The sequence below is a fragment of the Gracilinanus agilis genome, chromosome 4 (genome assembly GCF_016433145.1).
Source record: "Gracilinanus agilis isolate LMUSP501 chromosome 4, AgileGrace, whole genome shotgun sequence".
Lineage (NCBI taxonomy): Eukaryota > Metazoa > Chordata > Mammalia > Didelphimorphia > Didelphidae > Gracilinanus > Gracilinanus agilis.
The window spans coordinates 361,359,458-361,378,740 of record NC_058133.1 but is presented as its reverse complement, the minus strand read 5'-3'; the positions used below and the strand labels follow the sequence as shown (position 1 = coordinate 361,378,740).

At 37.7% G+C, this 19,283-nt stretch overlaps 1 protein-coding gene across 2 annotated transcripts in view; it reads left to right on the top strand.

The window, feature by feature from the left end:
- Positions 1-19,283, top strand: part of CDK19 (cyclin dependent kinase 19) — a 230,395-nt gene that overhangs the window by 131,709 nt on the left and 79,403 nt on the right. For both annotated transcript variants that reach the window (XM_044676702.1, XM_044676701.1), the window contains exon 3: positions 17,592-17,702. In XM_044676702.1, the coding sequence (XP_044532637.1) occupies positions 17,592-17,702 (111 nt within the window). The remainder of the gene's footprint in view (positions 1-17,591; positions 17,703-19,283) is intronic.

Sequence of the window (19,283 nt, the reverse complement as noted above, 5' to 3'; positions counted from 1 at the left end):
TTTCAGGGGGCCGCATCTGGCCTATGGGCCGTAGTTTGCCCATCACTGTGCTAGGCAAATGGACATCTTAGCTTGTTCTATTGCAAAAATCAAAACAGTCAAAATATCTTTTTAATATTCGTGACATGTGCTTCAAATATAAAAAAACAAGAGAAAAAATCAAATACTGTATAGCATGTGTAGGAAGAAAAAACAAAAATATTAAAAATGTGTTGTTTCACAATGACAGATGTAAAGTATAGAGGCTAATTTCCAAAAAATAAGATTCATTTCCTCTTTGACTTGCCATGATCCTCAGTGTGAGTGCAAATGAGGTAGATAAAGCAATAATACATTGAAGAAAATACACAAAAAATTTTAAAAGGCACAAAATGTTACCAAAGGGATCTCAAGTCAATATAGGTCACTAATACAGATATTCTGTTGTGAGGTAGTATATGTGTTGTTCAAGTACAAGGATTAACCAAATACAGTGCAAGAAAATAGTAGAAATCCAGCCATAGGGAAGTCTTATCACAATTAATAGTCAAATATAAGTAATACAGGCAATTATAATAAGCACAGGCAATTATTCTTTATCAAAAGAGGGCACTTGTTTTTTCATGAGTACAATGAATCCATGAGTCCCTCTCCCCAATTTTAATGGCTGTTGGTGTAGTCAATAGGAACTGGAATGGTCCATCATAAGTAAGTTTAGTCAACCTAGTACGTTTGAAATTCTTTATTTACACACTATCACCTGGGTTCAAATTATGAAGCGAGAAGTCATTGGGGCCTGTTTGAATAGCAGCTCCAGAGTCATGGAGTTCTCACAACAATGAGGTATAGGCCAGGGGTAAATGAATAAGTGGATGTCCAAATAGCATCTCAAATGGTGAAATTTGTAAATCACCTCCGGGTCTGCTTTTGAGATAAAATGGGGCCAGAGGTAGAATTTGGGGCCATTTTAAATGAGTCTCCGTGTACAATTTGCCAATCATAGTTTTAGTTTTTTTATTCATTTTTTAAACTTGGCTGGAGCTCTGGGGATCATAAGATGTATGAGATTTAGTAGTTATTTCCAAACATGAATAAATTTGTGATAAGACCAAATCAGTACAATGAGTTCCTTTATCTGAATCAATACATGCTGGCAGGCCAAAATGAGGAATAATTTCTTTCAAAAGGATTTTGAGAACAAAAGCTGCTGTGGCCCGACTAGAAGGAAATGCTTCAGGTCACCTGGTCAGCTGATCGACTATGACCAGACAAAATTTATACTGTCCAGCTTTTGGCATAGAGATAAAATCAATTTGTAAATGCTCAAATGGTGTGTAAGTGAGAGGATGTCCACCAAATGCTTTTCCTCGGAAGGTGTGTTGATTAAAGGCTTGTCAGCTAGCATAAACTGTTAGATATTTTGGAGGCAATTGTAGGTATTCCAGGAGCTATCCATACTCTTTTAACAGAGTCTACAATGCCTTAGGTGCTGAAATGACCATGTTTATGGATGGAGTGACAAATTTGGTTATAGAAAGCTCTAGGGAGCAGGGGTTTGCTTTTAGATGACACCCATACTCCATTTATCTGTTTAGCTTTAAATTTTTAATTCCATTTCCTTGCCATTATAGGAAAGGGATAGATCTAAATCATTAGCAATTGTTAGTGGCATAATTAATTCAGGTCCTTCTAAGGCTGCTAGTTTGGCTGCAATGTCTGCTTAATCGTTTTCCTGTATGTGCAGAGCAGTGAATGACAGTTAGAGCTGGAGGGCAGAAAGAAGTTCAGTAATAATGTTTGCATTGGCAATACATTTTTCCAATTGATGTTACAAATCCCTTCTGAAGCCAAAGCATGCCAACAGCATGACATATGCCAAATGTATAACAGGAGTCTGCGCAAATTGTGACCTTTTTATCCTTTGCAATGATACAGGCATGTTTCAAAGCTGTGAGTTCTGCACCTTGTGCATTTTCATGTGAGGGTAAGGAAGCTGACCATAGAGTATCCAATTCAGAAACTACCGCAGCTCCTGTAAAGTGCACACCATCTCTCATTAAGGAAGAACCATCTGTAAATGATATTAAATCTGAATTATCTGAGGGGGTGTCCAGTAAATCATTATGAGGCTAATCAGCAATAGACACTAAAGATATACAGTCATGTAAAGGTTCTCCAGAAGTTGGCAAATTGGGGAGCAAAGTTGCAGGATTAAGAACTCCACAGCATTTTAAGGTGATATGTTCATTATTCAATAGGGTTATCTCATATCTTGTAATCCTTTGATCTGCAAATTACTGTGTCCTATGTCTCAATAACAATATCTCTACCTTGTCAGGGCACATTATGGTCAGAGGGCATCCTAATACCAGATCAGTAGATTTGGTTACTAATAAAGCTGTGACAACTACTCCTCTAAGGCATGGCAGTGCTCCTGAAGTTACTGGGTCCAGCTGGGCTGAATAATAGGCTACCAGGCGTTGAGCAGGTCCCAAAAGTTAAGTTAGAGCACCTGAAGCTACCCCTTTCTGTTCATGGACATATAAGATAAATGGTTTGTCATAATTTGGGATTCCTAGAGCAGGGGCAGACAGGATAGCTTGTTTTAAATTTGAAAGAGCTATTAGGCGTTCTGTTTCCAATTTAAGTGGTTCAGGGACTGAGTTTTTTGTGAGTGATACAAGTTAGTGATTTCCTCATAGCAAGGGATCCACTGCTGACAAAATCCTTTTGCTCCAAGAATCGCCCTCAATTGCTTTTTAGTGGTAGGAGCACTTAATTTTTGTATACTTTCAATACGTTTAGGAGAAAGTAAACGGAACCCAGCAGTTAAAATTGAAACCTAAATACTGTACTTTGGGGAGACACCACTGAACTTTGTCTTTGAAGACTTTTTTGTCTCTCTTATGTAACTTCAAAAGGAGATGCTTGCTATCCTCTTGGCATGCTTCAGCATTTAGTGAAGCCAAGAGGAAATCATTCATGTATTGGATTAAATGGCTGTATTTAAATTTAATGGCATTTGTATCAGCAGTTAAGAATGGTGTGAACACTGTAGGGCTGTCCGTGAAACCTTGAGGCAAATAAGCCCAAGGCCACTGTGAACCTTTCCAGGTGAAAGCAAAGATATGCCTGGAATCCTCATGTATAGGTATGGAAAAGAAGGCTGAGCACATCTACTACTGTAAATTATGTAGATGTTCTAGGAATAGAAGAAATAATAGTACTTATGTTAGAAACTACAGGGTGTCTCTTTATAATGTGATTGTTCATGGCCCTCAAATTGTGGACAGATTGATAGATATTCTTGCCATCAGCCCCAATTTTGGCTTTTTAAGAGGCAGGATAGGCGTATTATATTCAGATTTACAGGGAATTATGATACCTTTGTCAATTAGTGAATTTATTACTGGGGTAACGCCCTCTATTGACTCCTTTAAGAGTGGGTACTGGGGATTGCAAGGAGGTGGACTAAATTTTTTTAGTTTTAATTTGGACAGGGATAGCTGATTTAAGTAGGCCAAAATCAGAAGATGATGTGGCCCCAAAAGACTCAGGTATATTAGTTGGGATTTCAAAAGTGGGAGATTCTTTCATCTCATGATTATCTGAAAGAAGTATAGGGAGCAAAGTTAAGGATTCCTCAGGCAATTCCAGCGACATGGAGCCATCTGGAAAGCAAGTTATTGTGGCTCTAAGCTTGCATAAAAGATCTCTCCCCAGCAAATTCATAGGAGAGCCAGGCATCAAGAGGAAAGAGTGTTCCACGTTTTTTGGGGGTCTTTTGGACACCATTTTAGGGGAAAGCTTTGGAACCTTTTGAGTTGTCCCCGATACCCCCACTACATTTATTAATCCTATGGAATTGTAGTCTGAGTCAGATGTACTCTTCTATACAGACCTCGAAGCTCCAGTGTCCAAAAGACAATCATAATAGGTGTTATCAGCCTTTAATGTTACATGGGGCTCATTAGTATGTGGAGGGCAGTGGATAGGGACGATGAGTAGTAAGACATCAAGGTCTAGAAAATCAAAGATTGTATCCTCTGATTCCTGTGCCCCAACCCCCTTCTCTCCCTGCACTCCCCCCCAGTACCTTCATAATCTTTGGGTAGTTCCTTGGCCTCCCCCCTGAGGGGCAGTAGCATCCTGGGTGGTTTGGGGATGGGCTCCACTCAAGATATACTGTTGTGGACTCATTTGGTATGAGTTTTCAATTGCCTGATCCATATTCCTAGTATTGTTATCAGTCCTAAAGTTGTGATTCCTGAAATCGTAATTGTTATTTTAAAAAAATAATTTTTTTTTTTTTATAAACCCCTACCTTCTATCTTGGAGCCAATACTGTATATTGGCTCCAAGGCAGAAGAGTGGTAAGGGCTAGGCAATGGGGGTCAAGTGACTTGCTCAGGGTCAAACAGCTGGGAAGTGTCTGAGGCCAGATTTGAACCTAGGACTTCCCATCTCTAGGCCTGGCTCTCAGTCCACTGAGCTACCCAGATGCCCCCCATAATTGTTATTATTTCTAAAGTTGTAGTTTCTGAAGTTATTATTTCTAATTGTTTCCAATTCCTACAGTTCATTATTATATGACCCCTTTTTGCACAGAAGTGGCATATAAGGGACTGACAGATTCTTGAAGAGGGGCAAGTGCCATTGGTTGAGTATCATGTCCTTTTTGTTGTTCATCAGTTTCATCACTTAGAGTCTAGTTTCTTTTGAAACATTTCCATTAAATTATTAGTCTCTTCCTGTTTTTCTTTATGGCCTTTAGAGACATAAACAGCAGTTTTTCTCAACTCATCCAGGTCCATCTGAGGCCACCTTGGGCAATGCATTTTAAAATAATCCTGGACCACTTTTCAACTGTTGTAGACAAGGTGTTGCCTTATTTACCTAATATCTCTTTCCTTAGAAAGATCAAGGTCAAGATATCAGCCCCCAAGCTCAATGAGCCTATTCATGAATTAGGAGGGTGTTTTTTAACATCTTTAAAAGATGGATTATATTGGAAAACTATGTCAGCCATCTTTTTCGTTACCAGATATGGTTCTTCTTCAAAAGTGGGAGTATTAGATGTCAATTCTTTTATTTTATGTGATGTTATATGATTTTGTTGAATTTTATTTGCAAAAAAATAATTTTTAATTCATTTGCAATGCCTTTATTTATTTGTTTGTTTGTTTGTTTTGGGGCATTGCTGCCCTCTGGTTGCACAAAATAGCCACCTTTGCTCAGCAGAAAAAGGGGTTGGAATTGAGTGCTCAATACTGGCCTCTGGAGGTTAAGAGGCAGCACTATAACAGGGAGGGGTAAGGAGTGTAATTAGGGTACGGGGTGGGAGTAAAGGTCAGGGTTAGTTGAGGGAGTATGTTAAGGGGTATGATTGTATTTGCCAGAAACCAAAATGGTGGATATGACTACAAAACAGGGCATGTTTGTTGCTCAGGGGTCTAAAAGGGTTCTAGAAGCCACTGCAGCTGGAACCTGGGAGTTGAAGTGGTTAACCTGCTTTTTGAAACCCATGTTGGGGCAGGCTGGGGTGGGTAAAAAAAGGTCAGGGTCTCCCCACCACCGAGGTAAAGTACCTGGCAGAGGTTAGGAAGTAACCAGATGGCCTGCAAGGAAAGGGACTCCCCTTGGTCCTGGGGCTGGGACTGGGACTATGAGAGGGAGAGGGAGTCTTTTAGTTTACCAGTCACAGAAGATGTGGCAGAAGCAGGCACAGTCTCTGCAATGGAAGCCACCCCAGGTGGTGGGCTGGCTGCATGTCTAACAGAGGCTGAAGGTAGAGTCTCAAGGAGGTAGTGGTTGGAGACAGTGGGAGGCCCCCAAACTGGGTGCAGCTGCTGGGCGCACTTGCAAAGGCTTGAAGCAGCAGGGGAGGTGGGAGGGGGGAATCAGCAGAAAAGTGGCAGAAGCAGGGAGCTCGAGGATTTAGTGGAAAAGAGCCCCGTTGGAGGGCTCAGTGGGGGAGTTGAGATGCTTAGCTCCACAGGGGATCTGGAGGAGAGGAGGAGGTAGAAGATGGAGAGAGAAGAAGAGAGAACAGGAAAGATGAGGGAGACGAGGGGTCCAAAAGGCATTAGATGGAGTGAGAGCCCAGAGGGGCTTCCCCCGCCTTTTGTGTGGGCAGGAAACCCAGGTGACTGGGGGGGAGGGTTCCTACTTAGGTTTAGGTTAGGTTCTCGGGTCCCTTCGTAAAGTCGCCAAAATATGGATTTTAAAATTTTTATTCAATATCTCCATATTGGAAATAAGTATAATATTTATAGATATTTATGAATATTTAACTAGTGAGCAAGAGAACACAGGGAATATTCCCCACTCACTTCATGTGGAAGAGGGAGCTAGGGCAACAAAGACTGGTCACCACTCAGTTCATGTGGAAGAGAGCTAGAGGGGGGTTACCCAAAATTTATATACAATTACTCAAAAGATGCATGTCAACAGAAAGGAAAAGTAATTGTAGGTAATACAGAAAGGAAGTTTGGGTAATGTAATTTTAGGGATTCAAGATTTTCTAACTATACAGATGCTGAGTAGATCCTATCTCTTTCGAAAATATGGTCAGAGAGCTTCTGCAGTCCATCCCTCTTGGGGCAGGTGAATGTGGACCAAGTTTGAAGAACTCTTATTAAACTTAATTCAGTGTTCCAGGGATAAGAAAAGTATAATTCACTTTATTTGTTGAGAATGAGTTTCTCTCTCTCTCTCTCTCTCTCTCTCTCTCTCTCTCTCTCTCTCTCTCTCTCTCTCACACACACACACACACACACACACACACATTTTATTTTTTGTTCTTGAGTGGAATAAAAAAACAACCACTTACCCAAATGAGTTAGAAAGTGAGAGTAGAAAAATAGCCATTATTCTTTCTCATGAGAAAGTACAAATGCCCTAATGTGGCAAATGTAATGCAAGAGGGCAGATATAAACATTATTATATATAGGTTCCTGATTATTATATATAGGTTCTTGAAGGAAGTAGGACCTCTCTGTCCTACTTCCCCCTGTCTGGAGCCAGAACTTATACTCACTGGGCTTGTGGCAATAACAAGATGTCCTTGAGGTCTTATTCTGCAAGTCTAAACAGACTTTGATTCCTGATTGGAGTATGGGGGTATGTTGGTGGGAATGGTTGGTAGGAAGGACGTTGTTCACCCTGAGATGGACACATTAATCCTTTCTCATTCCCTGTATTCTGAACATATAACAAAAAAAAGTCCATATACAGAATGGAACAGAAAAAAAAGGGTTGTTTATGAAACTATATAACTTGCCTTTGCTTTTAAATATTCATTAAATTTAACATGTTTCAGAGCTATCTTTGTTTCTTTTCTGAACTTCTCTGGGCATTAAAAATGAATCAATAACTTCTTAATTTTTATTGTCATGAAAAACACATTTCCATATTGGTCCCTGTTATAAGAGCAAACTCATATAGTCCACAGTCTATACATGAGATCATACAACCAGAGCAGCAATCAGAACATACATAACCAACCCCCCCCTCCCCATTATAATTAAAAATGGCGAGTCTGGCCATAGATTTTTAATATTTTATAGAAATAGAAAGGTGTGAGAGATGTGAGAGAGGGAGAAGCTGGAGGTAGATTGATTTTAGAGAAAGTTTACCCCAACTATGGCATCTCCATTTATGAGGCAGCCCAGTGGTGTGCACCTACCACCTCCCACCCCACTTCAGTTTCAACATGGAAGTAGAAAAGGACAATTTCCCCTGACCTTGGTTTGTCAAACTTTCTCTCCGCCTACTAACTTCCACACCTTAGACTTCATGAACCAACTGCTGTCCTTCCTCCTTTGCTTGCCCACCCAGGGGACATTCTGCCTGCCTCCTGCCTTGAGGTTCCCTACCTTATTTGCTCACTTTCTTGCTGGGTGGGGTGGAATGGAGGGTGGCTGCCAGAGACTAGATTCTATCCTTGTGATCAAAGTCCCCTCAATAACTTCCTTCACATACCCTAAATGAAACCATAAATACACTATTATGAAAGTGGACTCTAACAGTTCTTTCTCTGGAGGTTGGTCTCATTCCCCATCATAAGTCTTTCAGCATTGTCTCAGATCATTAAATTGATGAGAGTAGCCAAGTTTTCATAGATAATCATTGTCCAGTATTGCTGTTTTGTACAATATTCTCCCAGTTTTGCTAATTTTACTCTGTGTCAGTTCCAGCAGATTTCCCCAGTTTTTTCTGAAATAATCTTGCTTATCCTTTCTTATAGTACTCTCTTTTTTTTAACAATAACCCTATTGTTATTCCCACTCTCCCACCTTTCCTCAAAAATTTTTAAAAAGGAAAAAAAACCCTTGGTGACAAATATCTCTATCTATAAACTAAGAATATATATGTAGTCAAGGAAAATAAAATTTCATGTGTTCATGGAGAGGTAGGTACTATTATCTTTATTTTACAGTTGAGGAAACTGAGGCAGATGCAGGTTAAGTGACTTTCCCAGTGTCAGATGACAAGTGTCTTAAGTCAAGACTGGAACTTGGGGCTTCCTGATTCTAGGTCCTCTGTTCTATCCACTGCACTATTATTGCACTATTTGGTCCCATCTGTTAATAATCCATTAGCATACTTAGTCACTGGTTCTTTAGAGCTATGATTAGAATTCTTAAACCTTTCAAAATTGTTTTTCATTATAGCATGCTGTAATTGTTAGTTATGGTTACTTTACTCTATATCAGTTCATATAATGTTCCTAGATTTCTCTGAAACCATCCCTTTCTTGGTTTCTCTGAAACCATTTCTTCTAGTGTAATATTTTATTAAATCTATGTCACAATTTATTTTTTCCACAAAATATTTATTTCCTACTTTATGGATACCCACCTAATTTCCATTTTTTGTTGCAACAAAAGAAGCCTATATAAATATTTGTGCACATATGAATTCTTTTTTAATTTCTTTGATCCCTTTGGGGAGGCCCAGTTGTGTTATAACTAGGACTAAGGGTCTGCACAGTTTAGTGACTTATAGGCATAGTTCCAAATCACGTTCCAAAATACTGGAATATAAGAGGGAAAATTATGAGACTGGCTATTAATAAATTTATTAATAAAAAAGTAGTAGAGGAAAAAGATGGGAAAATAGGAGAGAGAGAGAGAGAGATATATAGTTTGCTTTCCTTATTGCTCCATTTAGCTTGCCCTTTTTGCAGCTGCCATTAGGGACTGCTAGCCATGCTCGCAGGGAAGTCCAGCCAGCAATAAAACTGGAAGAGATTAGAGCGAAATCCACTCTTGCCTCAGTTTTTCAAACCTTTTCTCTGTCCACTAATTCTCATACGTCACATCTTGGGGGCCAACTATTGTTTTCTATTTTGCCTGGGCTGCCCAGGTGAGCAGTGCAGGGGACATAGTTCTGTTCCTTGTCTTGTGATCTCTTGACTCTGTTGCTTCCTTTTTCTGGCTGCCATTCTATCCTCTTTGACTCAATTCACCCAATGATTTCCTTTACACAATCAAATTCAGGCTCACTGCAGGTGTTAATAGGAGTTGATGTCACCTGCTCCTCCCCAGAAAGGGGGGGTGGGAAGGTAAATCTCCTTTGCATAGGACTAATTCATAGTTCTATCAGCAGCTCATTAATGTGCCTGATATAGAATCTTTAGAGTTTTAGTTTGCATTTTATTTTTTTACTAATTTGGAACCTTTTTTCCCATGATTGTCGATAGCTTGTTCTTCCTTTGAGAACTGCATGTTTTTATATCCTTTGATTATTTATCTTATTTTTTTTTTTTAAGTTTAAACCATTACCTTCCATCTTGGAGTCAGTACTGTGTATTGGCTCCAAGGCAGAAGAGTGGTTAGGGCTAGGCAATGGTGGGTTAAGTGACTTGCCCAAGTTTACATAGCTGGGAAGTGTCTGAGGCCAGATTTGAATCTATGACCTCCCATCTCTAGGCCTGGCTCTCAATCCATTGAGCCACCCAGCTACCCCCTGATTGTTTATCTTTTAAAGAATATCTCTTATTCTTATGAAGTTGTATAACTTATTCAGAGAAACTTGCTAAGATTTTTTTCCCATTTAACTTTTATTCTAATTTGAATGCATTGGTTTTGTTTTGCAAAAATATTCTAATTTCTTAGGAAGAATCATAGAGAGGTCTTTGAACATTGAGAAGTGAAGTGGGTTACTTCATAATAGGAGTCCAGACATCCAGAAATTCAATACTTGGAACCTTTATTTATTGATTAAAAAAAGGAAAAAAAAAACATCTACCAGCTGGGACAGCCTTCCCTAGTGGAAGCTGTATCAGACTGACATTACAACTCAGCTTATATAGGTTACAAGATATAAGGCTATTTCCTTTCATATCCAGGTTCTTATTTGTAAAGAAAACACTCATCATAAACAAAGGTAGTGATAAGTGGATAACACTCAGATCACTCGGGATATTTACTTTTCACATGTACCTAAATACTTATCCAAATTTAGCTATATGTTTACATTGCATTCCATCCTGACCTATTTGTTTGTCCTGATGTCCCTTTGTTGTCCATAGCGGGATTTGGACTCTGACCCACCACCTGCATAGGTTGCTTGGTTTCTTGGAGGAATTAGGTCAGTTTCCTAAATAATGCAGGAATGGATTAATCAACTTCAATTCTACTTTATTCTCTAACCTATTTCATTTATTCAGACTTCTTCAGTAGGGGCTGGTCCGCAGTACAATTTAGGGGCATTGGAAGTAGCAGCAGCTGTGATGAAGAACACTCTAGTGCCCAAAGATAATCAAGGTGCTAAGACTGAACACCAGGTTAGAAAGAGATCTCAGGGAATCCCTCAACTGGTGATGGGGGCTGGTCTCCTACCCATTATTCAGTTTCAGGTCACAGTTCCAGGTTAGAGAGGAACAGTCATGAATGAGAGAGGCTGTGTATGGAGCAAAGAACAAATTCCAGAATCATAACTATGTGGCCATGAGTTGAAGAGCTGAGGGGCAAATCTAGCCTTTAGCTCCTCCACCCTAAGCCTGCAATGGAATAAGCAGGGCAGGAAACCAATACCAAAAGGGAGACAGTTGTTTAGCCACTCAGAACCTAGAGAACCTCCCAATTGGTTTATACTGTCCAGCATCAGTTTACTGAAATTCAACCACACACAAAACCAGTGGATCTAAACCTTAGTCAAGAACTGGCAGAGCTCTGACCAGGAGGGCAGTGAACATACTTCTCTTCAAATCATATCTCCTTTGAAGCACCAAAACCTTGTAGGTTTGTAGGCTATGTTGTGAAAACAGCAGAAAGACTTAAAAAGACAGCAGCTTAGGTCAGACATCTCTCCCAGAAGTTAGCAGAGCCCAACATAAAATGTTAAAACACTTCTTACAGAGCTCACAATTTTTCTTCTTCAACACACCTTGCTCACCTCCCATGAGCTACTCCTCCACCCACTTCAGCTACACACAAAAATACCTCTGAACTTTCTATTACCTACAAATGTACCACTTCCATGTTTACAATGGATACAAAGGGATGATACCAGCCAGGGGCTGGGCTACCTGGGAGAGGTCTCCAGTAGAAAGGGAGAAACTTCATAGACAAAAAGAGTACTTAAGATTTAATTATATCTACTAATCCTACCTAAATTGAGATCTTTAGATACTTTAAGGTTTATTGTTCAGTCAGAGACAAGTTCAGCCTGGGACTTCCCTTAAGGAAAGTTTCCAAGGGACAGGGGCAAACTTGGGGGTTCTAAAAACACAGTTGACACTAGGAACTGAATAAATGACTTGAAACCATGAGTCCACTTTTAGTGTTGAGGCCCATGTCTTTTCTGGGGAATTTAGTAGTGGGAAGAAGAGTGGCTAGTAGATATGTACTTAGTAATCATGCCCGATGTCAAATAAAGCTTAGGGCTAGATTTGACCTACAGCCCAGAAATTCACCATTTCTGATTAAACATATAATATACTATGACTGAATTTGAAATAAAATATAATACTTTATAATGAATTTTTGTTGTTGATATGGTCAGTTATGTAGATGGTTTTCCTAATATTAAACCATCCTTGCATTCCTGGTATAAATCCCTCCTGGTCATAGAGAATAATCCTTGTGATAACTTGTATCCTTTTACCTAGTATTTTATTTAATCTTTTTGCATCTATGTTCATTAAGGATATGAATCAGTACCATATTTGTATCATAAAAAGAATTTGTTAAGACTCCTTTGCCTATTTTGTCAAATAGTTTGTAGAGTATTGGCATTAGTTGTTCTTTGAATGTTTGATAGAATTCACTTGTGAATCCATCTGGCTTTAGGGATTTTTTCTTAGGGAATTCTTTGATGGCTTGTTCAATTTCTTTTTCTGATATGGGATTATTTAAGTATTCTATTTCCTCTTCTGTTAATCTAGGCAATTTATATTTTTGTAAATATTCATCCATTTCACCATATTTATTGCCATATATTTGGGCAAATTAATAATTACCTTAATTTCCTCATTATGAGAGGTGAGATCATCCTTTTTGATATTGTTAATTTGTTTCTCTTCTTTCTTTTCCTTAATTAAATTAACTAATACTTTATTTTATTATTTTTTTTCAAAATACCAGCTCCTAGTCTTATTTATTAGTTCAATAGTTCTTTTAATTTCAGTTTTATTAATTTCTCCTTTGATTTTTTTAGGATTTCCAATTTGGCCTTTATCTGAGGGTTTTAAATTTATTCTTTTTCTAGTTTTTTTAGTTGCCTTTCCAATTCAATAATCTTCTTTTTCTCTTTTTTGTTAATATGGATACTCAGGGACATACCTTTTCCCCAGAGTGCTGCTTTTACAGTATCCTAAAGATTTTGATATGTTGTTTTCTCATTGATACTCTCTTCAATGAAATCATTAATTTATTTCTATGATTTGCTCTTTAACCAACCAGTTTTGGAGAATCAGATTATTTAATTTCCAATTAATTTTTGATTCCCCTCTCCATGTACCCTTACTAGTTAGAGTTTTTATTGCATTGTGATCTGAAAAAGTTGCATTTATTATTTCTCCTTTTTTTGGTATTTGTTTGCAATGTTTTTATGCCCTAGTACATGGTCAGACTTTGTGAATGTACTGTGTGCTGCTGAAAAGAAAGTGTATTCCATTTTATCTTTATTTACTTTTCTCTATATATCTATTAACTAATTTTTATAAGATTTCATTCACCTCTCTTCTTTCTTATTTATTTTTTAGTTTGATTTATCTAGGTTTGATAGAAAAAGGTTGAATCTCCCACTAGTATAGTTTTACTATCTATTTTTCTCCTTAAGCTCCAATAGTTTCTTCTTTAAAAATTTGGATGCTATACCAAAAATTAGCTTAAAAATAAAAAGAGAAATTTATTAATTTGGAAGCAGTGTCAAACAACTGGGAGACAGTGTACAGGTGGAACACTACCTCCCATTGGTACTAGGGTCTGAGTTTTTTGTCCCTTTGACAACAGGGGCTACAGCATTGGTGGGGGTGGGATGAATCAGGAATGAGGTAATTTACTGGGTTGGAGGGTATGAGGGATGTCTGGTGATGGTTTTTTGTCTTGAGGGCACAAGGGATGATCTGTGGAGTTTAAGGGATAATTGATTGGGTTCGATAGTACCACCCGGTGCTTATCAAGGTGGAACTGGGAGGTGTATATCTATTTTAAAGGAGGATCTGGGGGGGCAGCTGGGTGGCTCAGTGGATTGAGAGTCAGACCTAAAGGCGGAGGTCCTAGGTTCAAATCTGGCCTCAGACACTTCCTAGCTGTGTGACCCTGGGCAAGTCACTTAACCCCCATTGCCTAAAAAAAAAAAAAATGAATAAAAGAGGATCTAGGGGAAAAGTCCAAGGGGCAGAAAGGAATTTCCTATATCCTTTTTGACCTGGAACACTTCTGGAGTTTGGGGTTCCCAGAGGGAAACCGTGGGTCCCAGAGACAAAGGCCCCCTTCAACTGTCACTTTTTCCTATATATCCACTTTGTCTCCTACGTAATAGAATCTTCAGCAGGCTGTCAGTTAGCTGACTCTTATTGCAAAATGTTACCTGCTCCCTTGCCTCTTAAAGAGACAGAGGGAAAGATTAAGAAGACTCTCTTTAAAGTATAAAACTCTTTAACATATAAACTTCCAAAAATCTTTTTGGATTTCACTTAGACTGTTTATCTTAAGAGCAGTCATTCAAAGCTTTGTATAATTCACATATGTGATAACCATGCCATCTGTCTTCATCCCATTGTGATAAATTTTAAAATAATCTTCCCTAGAGGGATAGCATAACATATTGGATGGAATGCTAGTTTTGGATTCAGGAAGACCTTGTTTCCTACCTTTTTTAACACACACACACACACACACACACACACACACACACACACACAGACACTTACTTTATAAATCTTAAAGAATTGTATAACCATTGACAGTATTAATAGAAGTCTATCAATCAATCACAATGTAAGTGGCATTTGTAACCATATCTTTAAAAGTTTAGGATAAGTACATTATGTAAAAAAAATGTATATATTTCAAATTCTGGGAAATGTATATAATAGAAAAGAAGACAAAATGAGGTCTATGGCTAGCAAAATTGATATTCTTAGCTGTCAGAAGAAAATTCATTTTGTTTTTAAATGTTTCTTGAAAATTCTATAATATCTACTACAGCCCAAGTTTTTTTTATTTGAAAATTTTTATTTTTAGTTGATTTAGAATAGTTTTCCATGATTACATGATTCATGTTCTTTCCCTCCTTCTACTCCCCTCCTGTAGCCAATGAGCAGTTCTACTGGGTTTTACATGTGTCATTGATCAAGACCCATTTCCACATTATTAACATTTGCATTAGGGTGATTGTTTAGAGTCTACTTCCCCAATCATATCCCATCTACTCATGTGATCAAGCAGTTGTTTTTCTTCTGTGTTTCTACTCTCACAGTTCTTTCTCTGAGTATGGATAGCATTCTTTCTCATAGGTCTCTCAGAATTGTTCTGGATTATTGCATTGCTGCTAGTAGAGAAGTCCATTACATTTGATTGTGCCACAGTGAATCTGTCTCTGTGTATGTTTTCCTAGTTCTGCTCTTTTAACCCTACATCAATTCTTGGAAGTCATTCCAGTTCACATGTAATTTCTCCAGTTCTTTATTCCTTTGAGCACAATAGTATTCCATCACTAACAGATGCCACAATTTGTTCAGCCATTCCCCAATCGAAGGGCATCCCCTCATTTTCCAATTTTTTGCCACCACAAAGAGCGCAGCTATAAATATTTTTGTACAAGTCTTTTTCCTTATTATATCTTTGGGGATATAAACCCAGAAATGGTATGACTGGATCAATACATCCCAAATTTTAACATTTAATATATAAAAATTTTTGAAATATATATCTTTTGAAGAAATTATCTTTATACAAAAAGATCATGACACACCTATACATTGTAGCTGATAAGATTGTTTTGCCTATCACTTTAATAATTATTGACTTTTATGTAATGCTTTTAGCCTGCAAAGATCTTTGGGGGGGAAAAAACATTTCATTTGAGCATTATAACAGTTCTGTGTTTGGTTGTAGGAATTATCATCATTTTTCACTTGGAGGAAATTGAGGCTCAGAAAGGATGAGGGACTTCCTTATAGGCACATCAAGTCAGTATGTTTTGGAGGTGGTATTGGATCCCAGATATTTATGACTTGACTCTAGAGCTTTATGTATTAAACTAACTGTCTCTTAATGATTATCTTCTGTAGAGAAGATAGTTATTCCACAGTAGATTGTATATTTCTTTTTTTGTCAACAGATGTACTTAGCTAAGTTTGGAGAGCCTTATGAAATATTACCACCTAATATTTGACTTTTTTTCTTCCAAAACACCTCAAAGAGAACTGCTTAAGATGTAGAGTGGTTGTAAACTGTATTAAAGGAAGTGGCATTCATGTTGATGTAATTTTGAGTACTTAAGATATTGAATGAAGGAAATTGTATTCCACAGTATGTTTATGTCTTATAGGAAAAGATGACTTTTTTTTTTTTTTTGGTGAATATATCAAATGAACCTCTGATGAAGCAAATTGGGAAAACTGCCTTCAGCAAAAAGCTTTTTGAATTGTGGCCACAGTCAAAGACAAAAGGCTGGCTATGTACTGAAGTGTATAAAATTTTGCAACCATGCTTTCATGGGTGCAAGCTGGCAGTTACCCATTTAGAACACAGAACCTGGCATGAGAACCAGGCAGGTTCCAGGATGGCAGTTTGAAGTGAGGGTATAAAAGAAGGGTCCCAGACCCTTGGCTGGGGTTCTTCTGTTTCTTCTTTGAACTGAGGGAGAGGGAATTAGGAATGTGGGACTGGGCCCTGGGGTGGTTAGGGTTTAGATTTCCTTAGGCAGGTAAGCACAACTACCATTGCTAGCCAAATACCAATAGCTCTTTGGCATACCCAACAACCCTTATAGGAAACAAGATTCTATTTCTATCCTCAAGACATTGCCATCTGGCCCAGGGCTTCACTGCCCTGGGTCAGCAACCAAGCATATCAGAGTTAAGTCTGCCCTCAAGGCATTGTTTTCTTCTGCACCATAAAAAGACCTTTAGTATTTCTTAGAGTAGTTAATTGAAGTTAGTCATCTCAAGATCTTAGCATACCTTACCCACTTACCAACCCCTTTTACCTAAAATTCAGTTCATGACCAATAAACCACTTTGACCTATAAGCTTAAAGATTTTGAAGTCATTGCCTTACCTTAACCAAAGACCAAGTAAATGTCACTTTTCTGAACATTCTATAGGCTATAGCTGACAAACTCCATTTAGGAATTAAGGTCCAGAAAGTGCCAAAAGGTGTTCCTTTTGACCTCTCCTATTGTCCAATAGGGTTACTTCCATTTCTCAGGGCTGGCCTGTAGAATCCTGAGCTTAAAGAGGCTAGGCTTTGCTAGTAAGAGAGTTTCAACTATCTCTCAGCCAGCTTGGGTGTAAGACCCTTGGTACACTATCCACTATCCACTCCAGCCTAGGGCCCTGGGGGCTGACCTCATTCCATCCTCTTCACTTCAACTGCACTGCAGCCACTCCCCTACATTACAGTACTTATTGAGGAAAAAGATATAGGTTCCACTAATGTTTCTTTTTTGGTGGGGTACATGTTTGTGGTGGAAGGTGGTTGAGTTCCTCATGCAAAATCTCTAGAAACTTCTGCTCTTTTCATCTCCCATTGTTTCATTTCTCAGAATGCTAGATGACCTCCTTAAAGGAGAGCTCTGTGCTTAAAAGCCTAGCTTTGTAGATTAAACAGGCCTATGTTAGGTGGCAGAGCAGAAGAGTGTTGAGCCTGGAGTCATGGATTGTTGGAGTGTGAAAGAAAGGAGGGAGAGAGGCAGAAGAAAGGGAGAGTTAGTGGCAAGATCTTTTGGAAAAAAAGTTGATTGATGAACATTCATGTTTTCATGGATTCAAATTATGGAATAAGAGTATCTCTCCTAATTGACTCAATATGAAATTTAATGGATCATCTTTTTTTTTCTAGTTCATAGTTTGTCATTATATATAATCTTAAGAAATGGCATTTTCCCCTTGATCAATGGAGATCATCAGCTGTTTTCACTTTCTTTTCAGCTTTTAAGGGAATTGAAGCACCCTAATGTGATTGCATTACAAAAGGTGTTCCTTTCTCACAGTGACAGAAAGGTTTGGCTGCTATTTGATTATGCAGAACATGATTTATGGGTAAGTTCAAACTTCTTGATCATATTTAGGCTTTTTTACTTGTAGGATTGTTTTATTTGTGTATGTGGTAGAAATAGGTCAATACTTAAGAGTTAGAAACATGTCTAATATTGATAATTAACACTATTGAAATTTATATATGTATATATAGATATTTGATGGTTAATAGGTTAATTGATAAGAAAATTGACATTCATGTTTATTTTATGGTATGTAGTTGAAATTTACCTAGTGTTCTGCATTTGATCCTGAGCAAATAACATCTTAGTGCCCCCAAGCAACATCTTAGAGTAAAAGTTACTGAGAATGTGCTAACCTGCTTTAGTGAAAGAAATTTTCTCATCTGATCCCTATACTGTTGAATTCACAGGTCCAGGCCCTATCCATATGCATACACAGTTCACTTTCCAAGTTAAAATTGAACAAATATCACATCTTGCATTTTGTTTATGAGCTTGTTTCTCTTTATAGAAATCTATTATAGATTGATGTCTTAATTTTATATGTTATAACTGTGCACAGAAGAATCAACAACTTTAGCAAAGTTGCAGGATACATAATAAATTCACATAAATCATCAGCATTTCTTTATATTTCCAACACATCACAGCAGCAAGAGGTAGAAAGAGAAACACCATTTAAAATCACCCTACGCAGTATAAAATACATAGGAATCTATCTACCAAAACAAACACAGGAAGTATACGAACACAACTACAAAACACTTTCCAAACAATTAAAACTAGATCTAAATAATTGGAAAAACATTGAGTGCTAATGGGCAGTGACTTCAGCACTTACTCTATGATAAACCCAAAGAGCCCAACTTTTGGGACAAAAATCCACTATTTGACAAAAACTGCTGGGAAAATTGGAAAACAATATGGGAGAGATTAGGTTTAGATCAACATCTCACACCCTACACCAAGATAAATTCAGAATGGGTGAAAGACTTGAATATAAAGAAAGAATCCAAAAATTCTTCTATTTTAAAGTATTTTTAAAAGTACTCTAGAAATATTGGATATTAAAAAAGGTCACAGATGGAGACTCTAAATATGGAAATCTTGAGGTATGGGGACAAGTTGGTCAGGTAGCATTTATTAAGTTCATATTGTATGTCAGGCCTTATACTCAGCACCTGGGATACAAAGAAAGGGAAAAGTAGTTCTAGTACTTAAAGATCTAATTAAGTCTAATGAAAAGACTTAATCAAGGAGTATGGTTGATATTTTTTGGTTATCTATTATGTTTTACAAATCTTTGCTGCATTTTAAAGTTTTATTGATATTTACTTTCATACTATGTTCATTTAGAAATATACCCAATCCGACTACTCCATCCCCAGCAAGCTTTCTGAGGCTTGCAGATTTCACATATATTTGTATGAACTTTTGTCTAGTTCTGTAGAATAAACTATAATTTTCCAATATTATCTAAATGAATATTTTCTCTACTGTTATGATAAATCATTAGGAATTTCTATCAGGAATATATTGCATATTTCCTTAATATTTTGCAGCATAATTAGTAGACTTTATGATTATCTCCTACTAGTCCTTAAGTGATTCTTGAACAGAA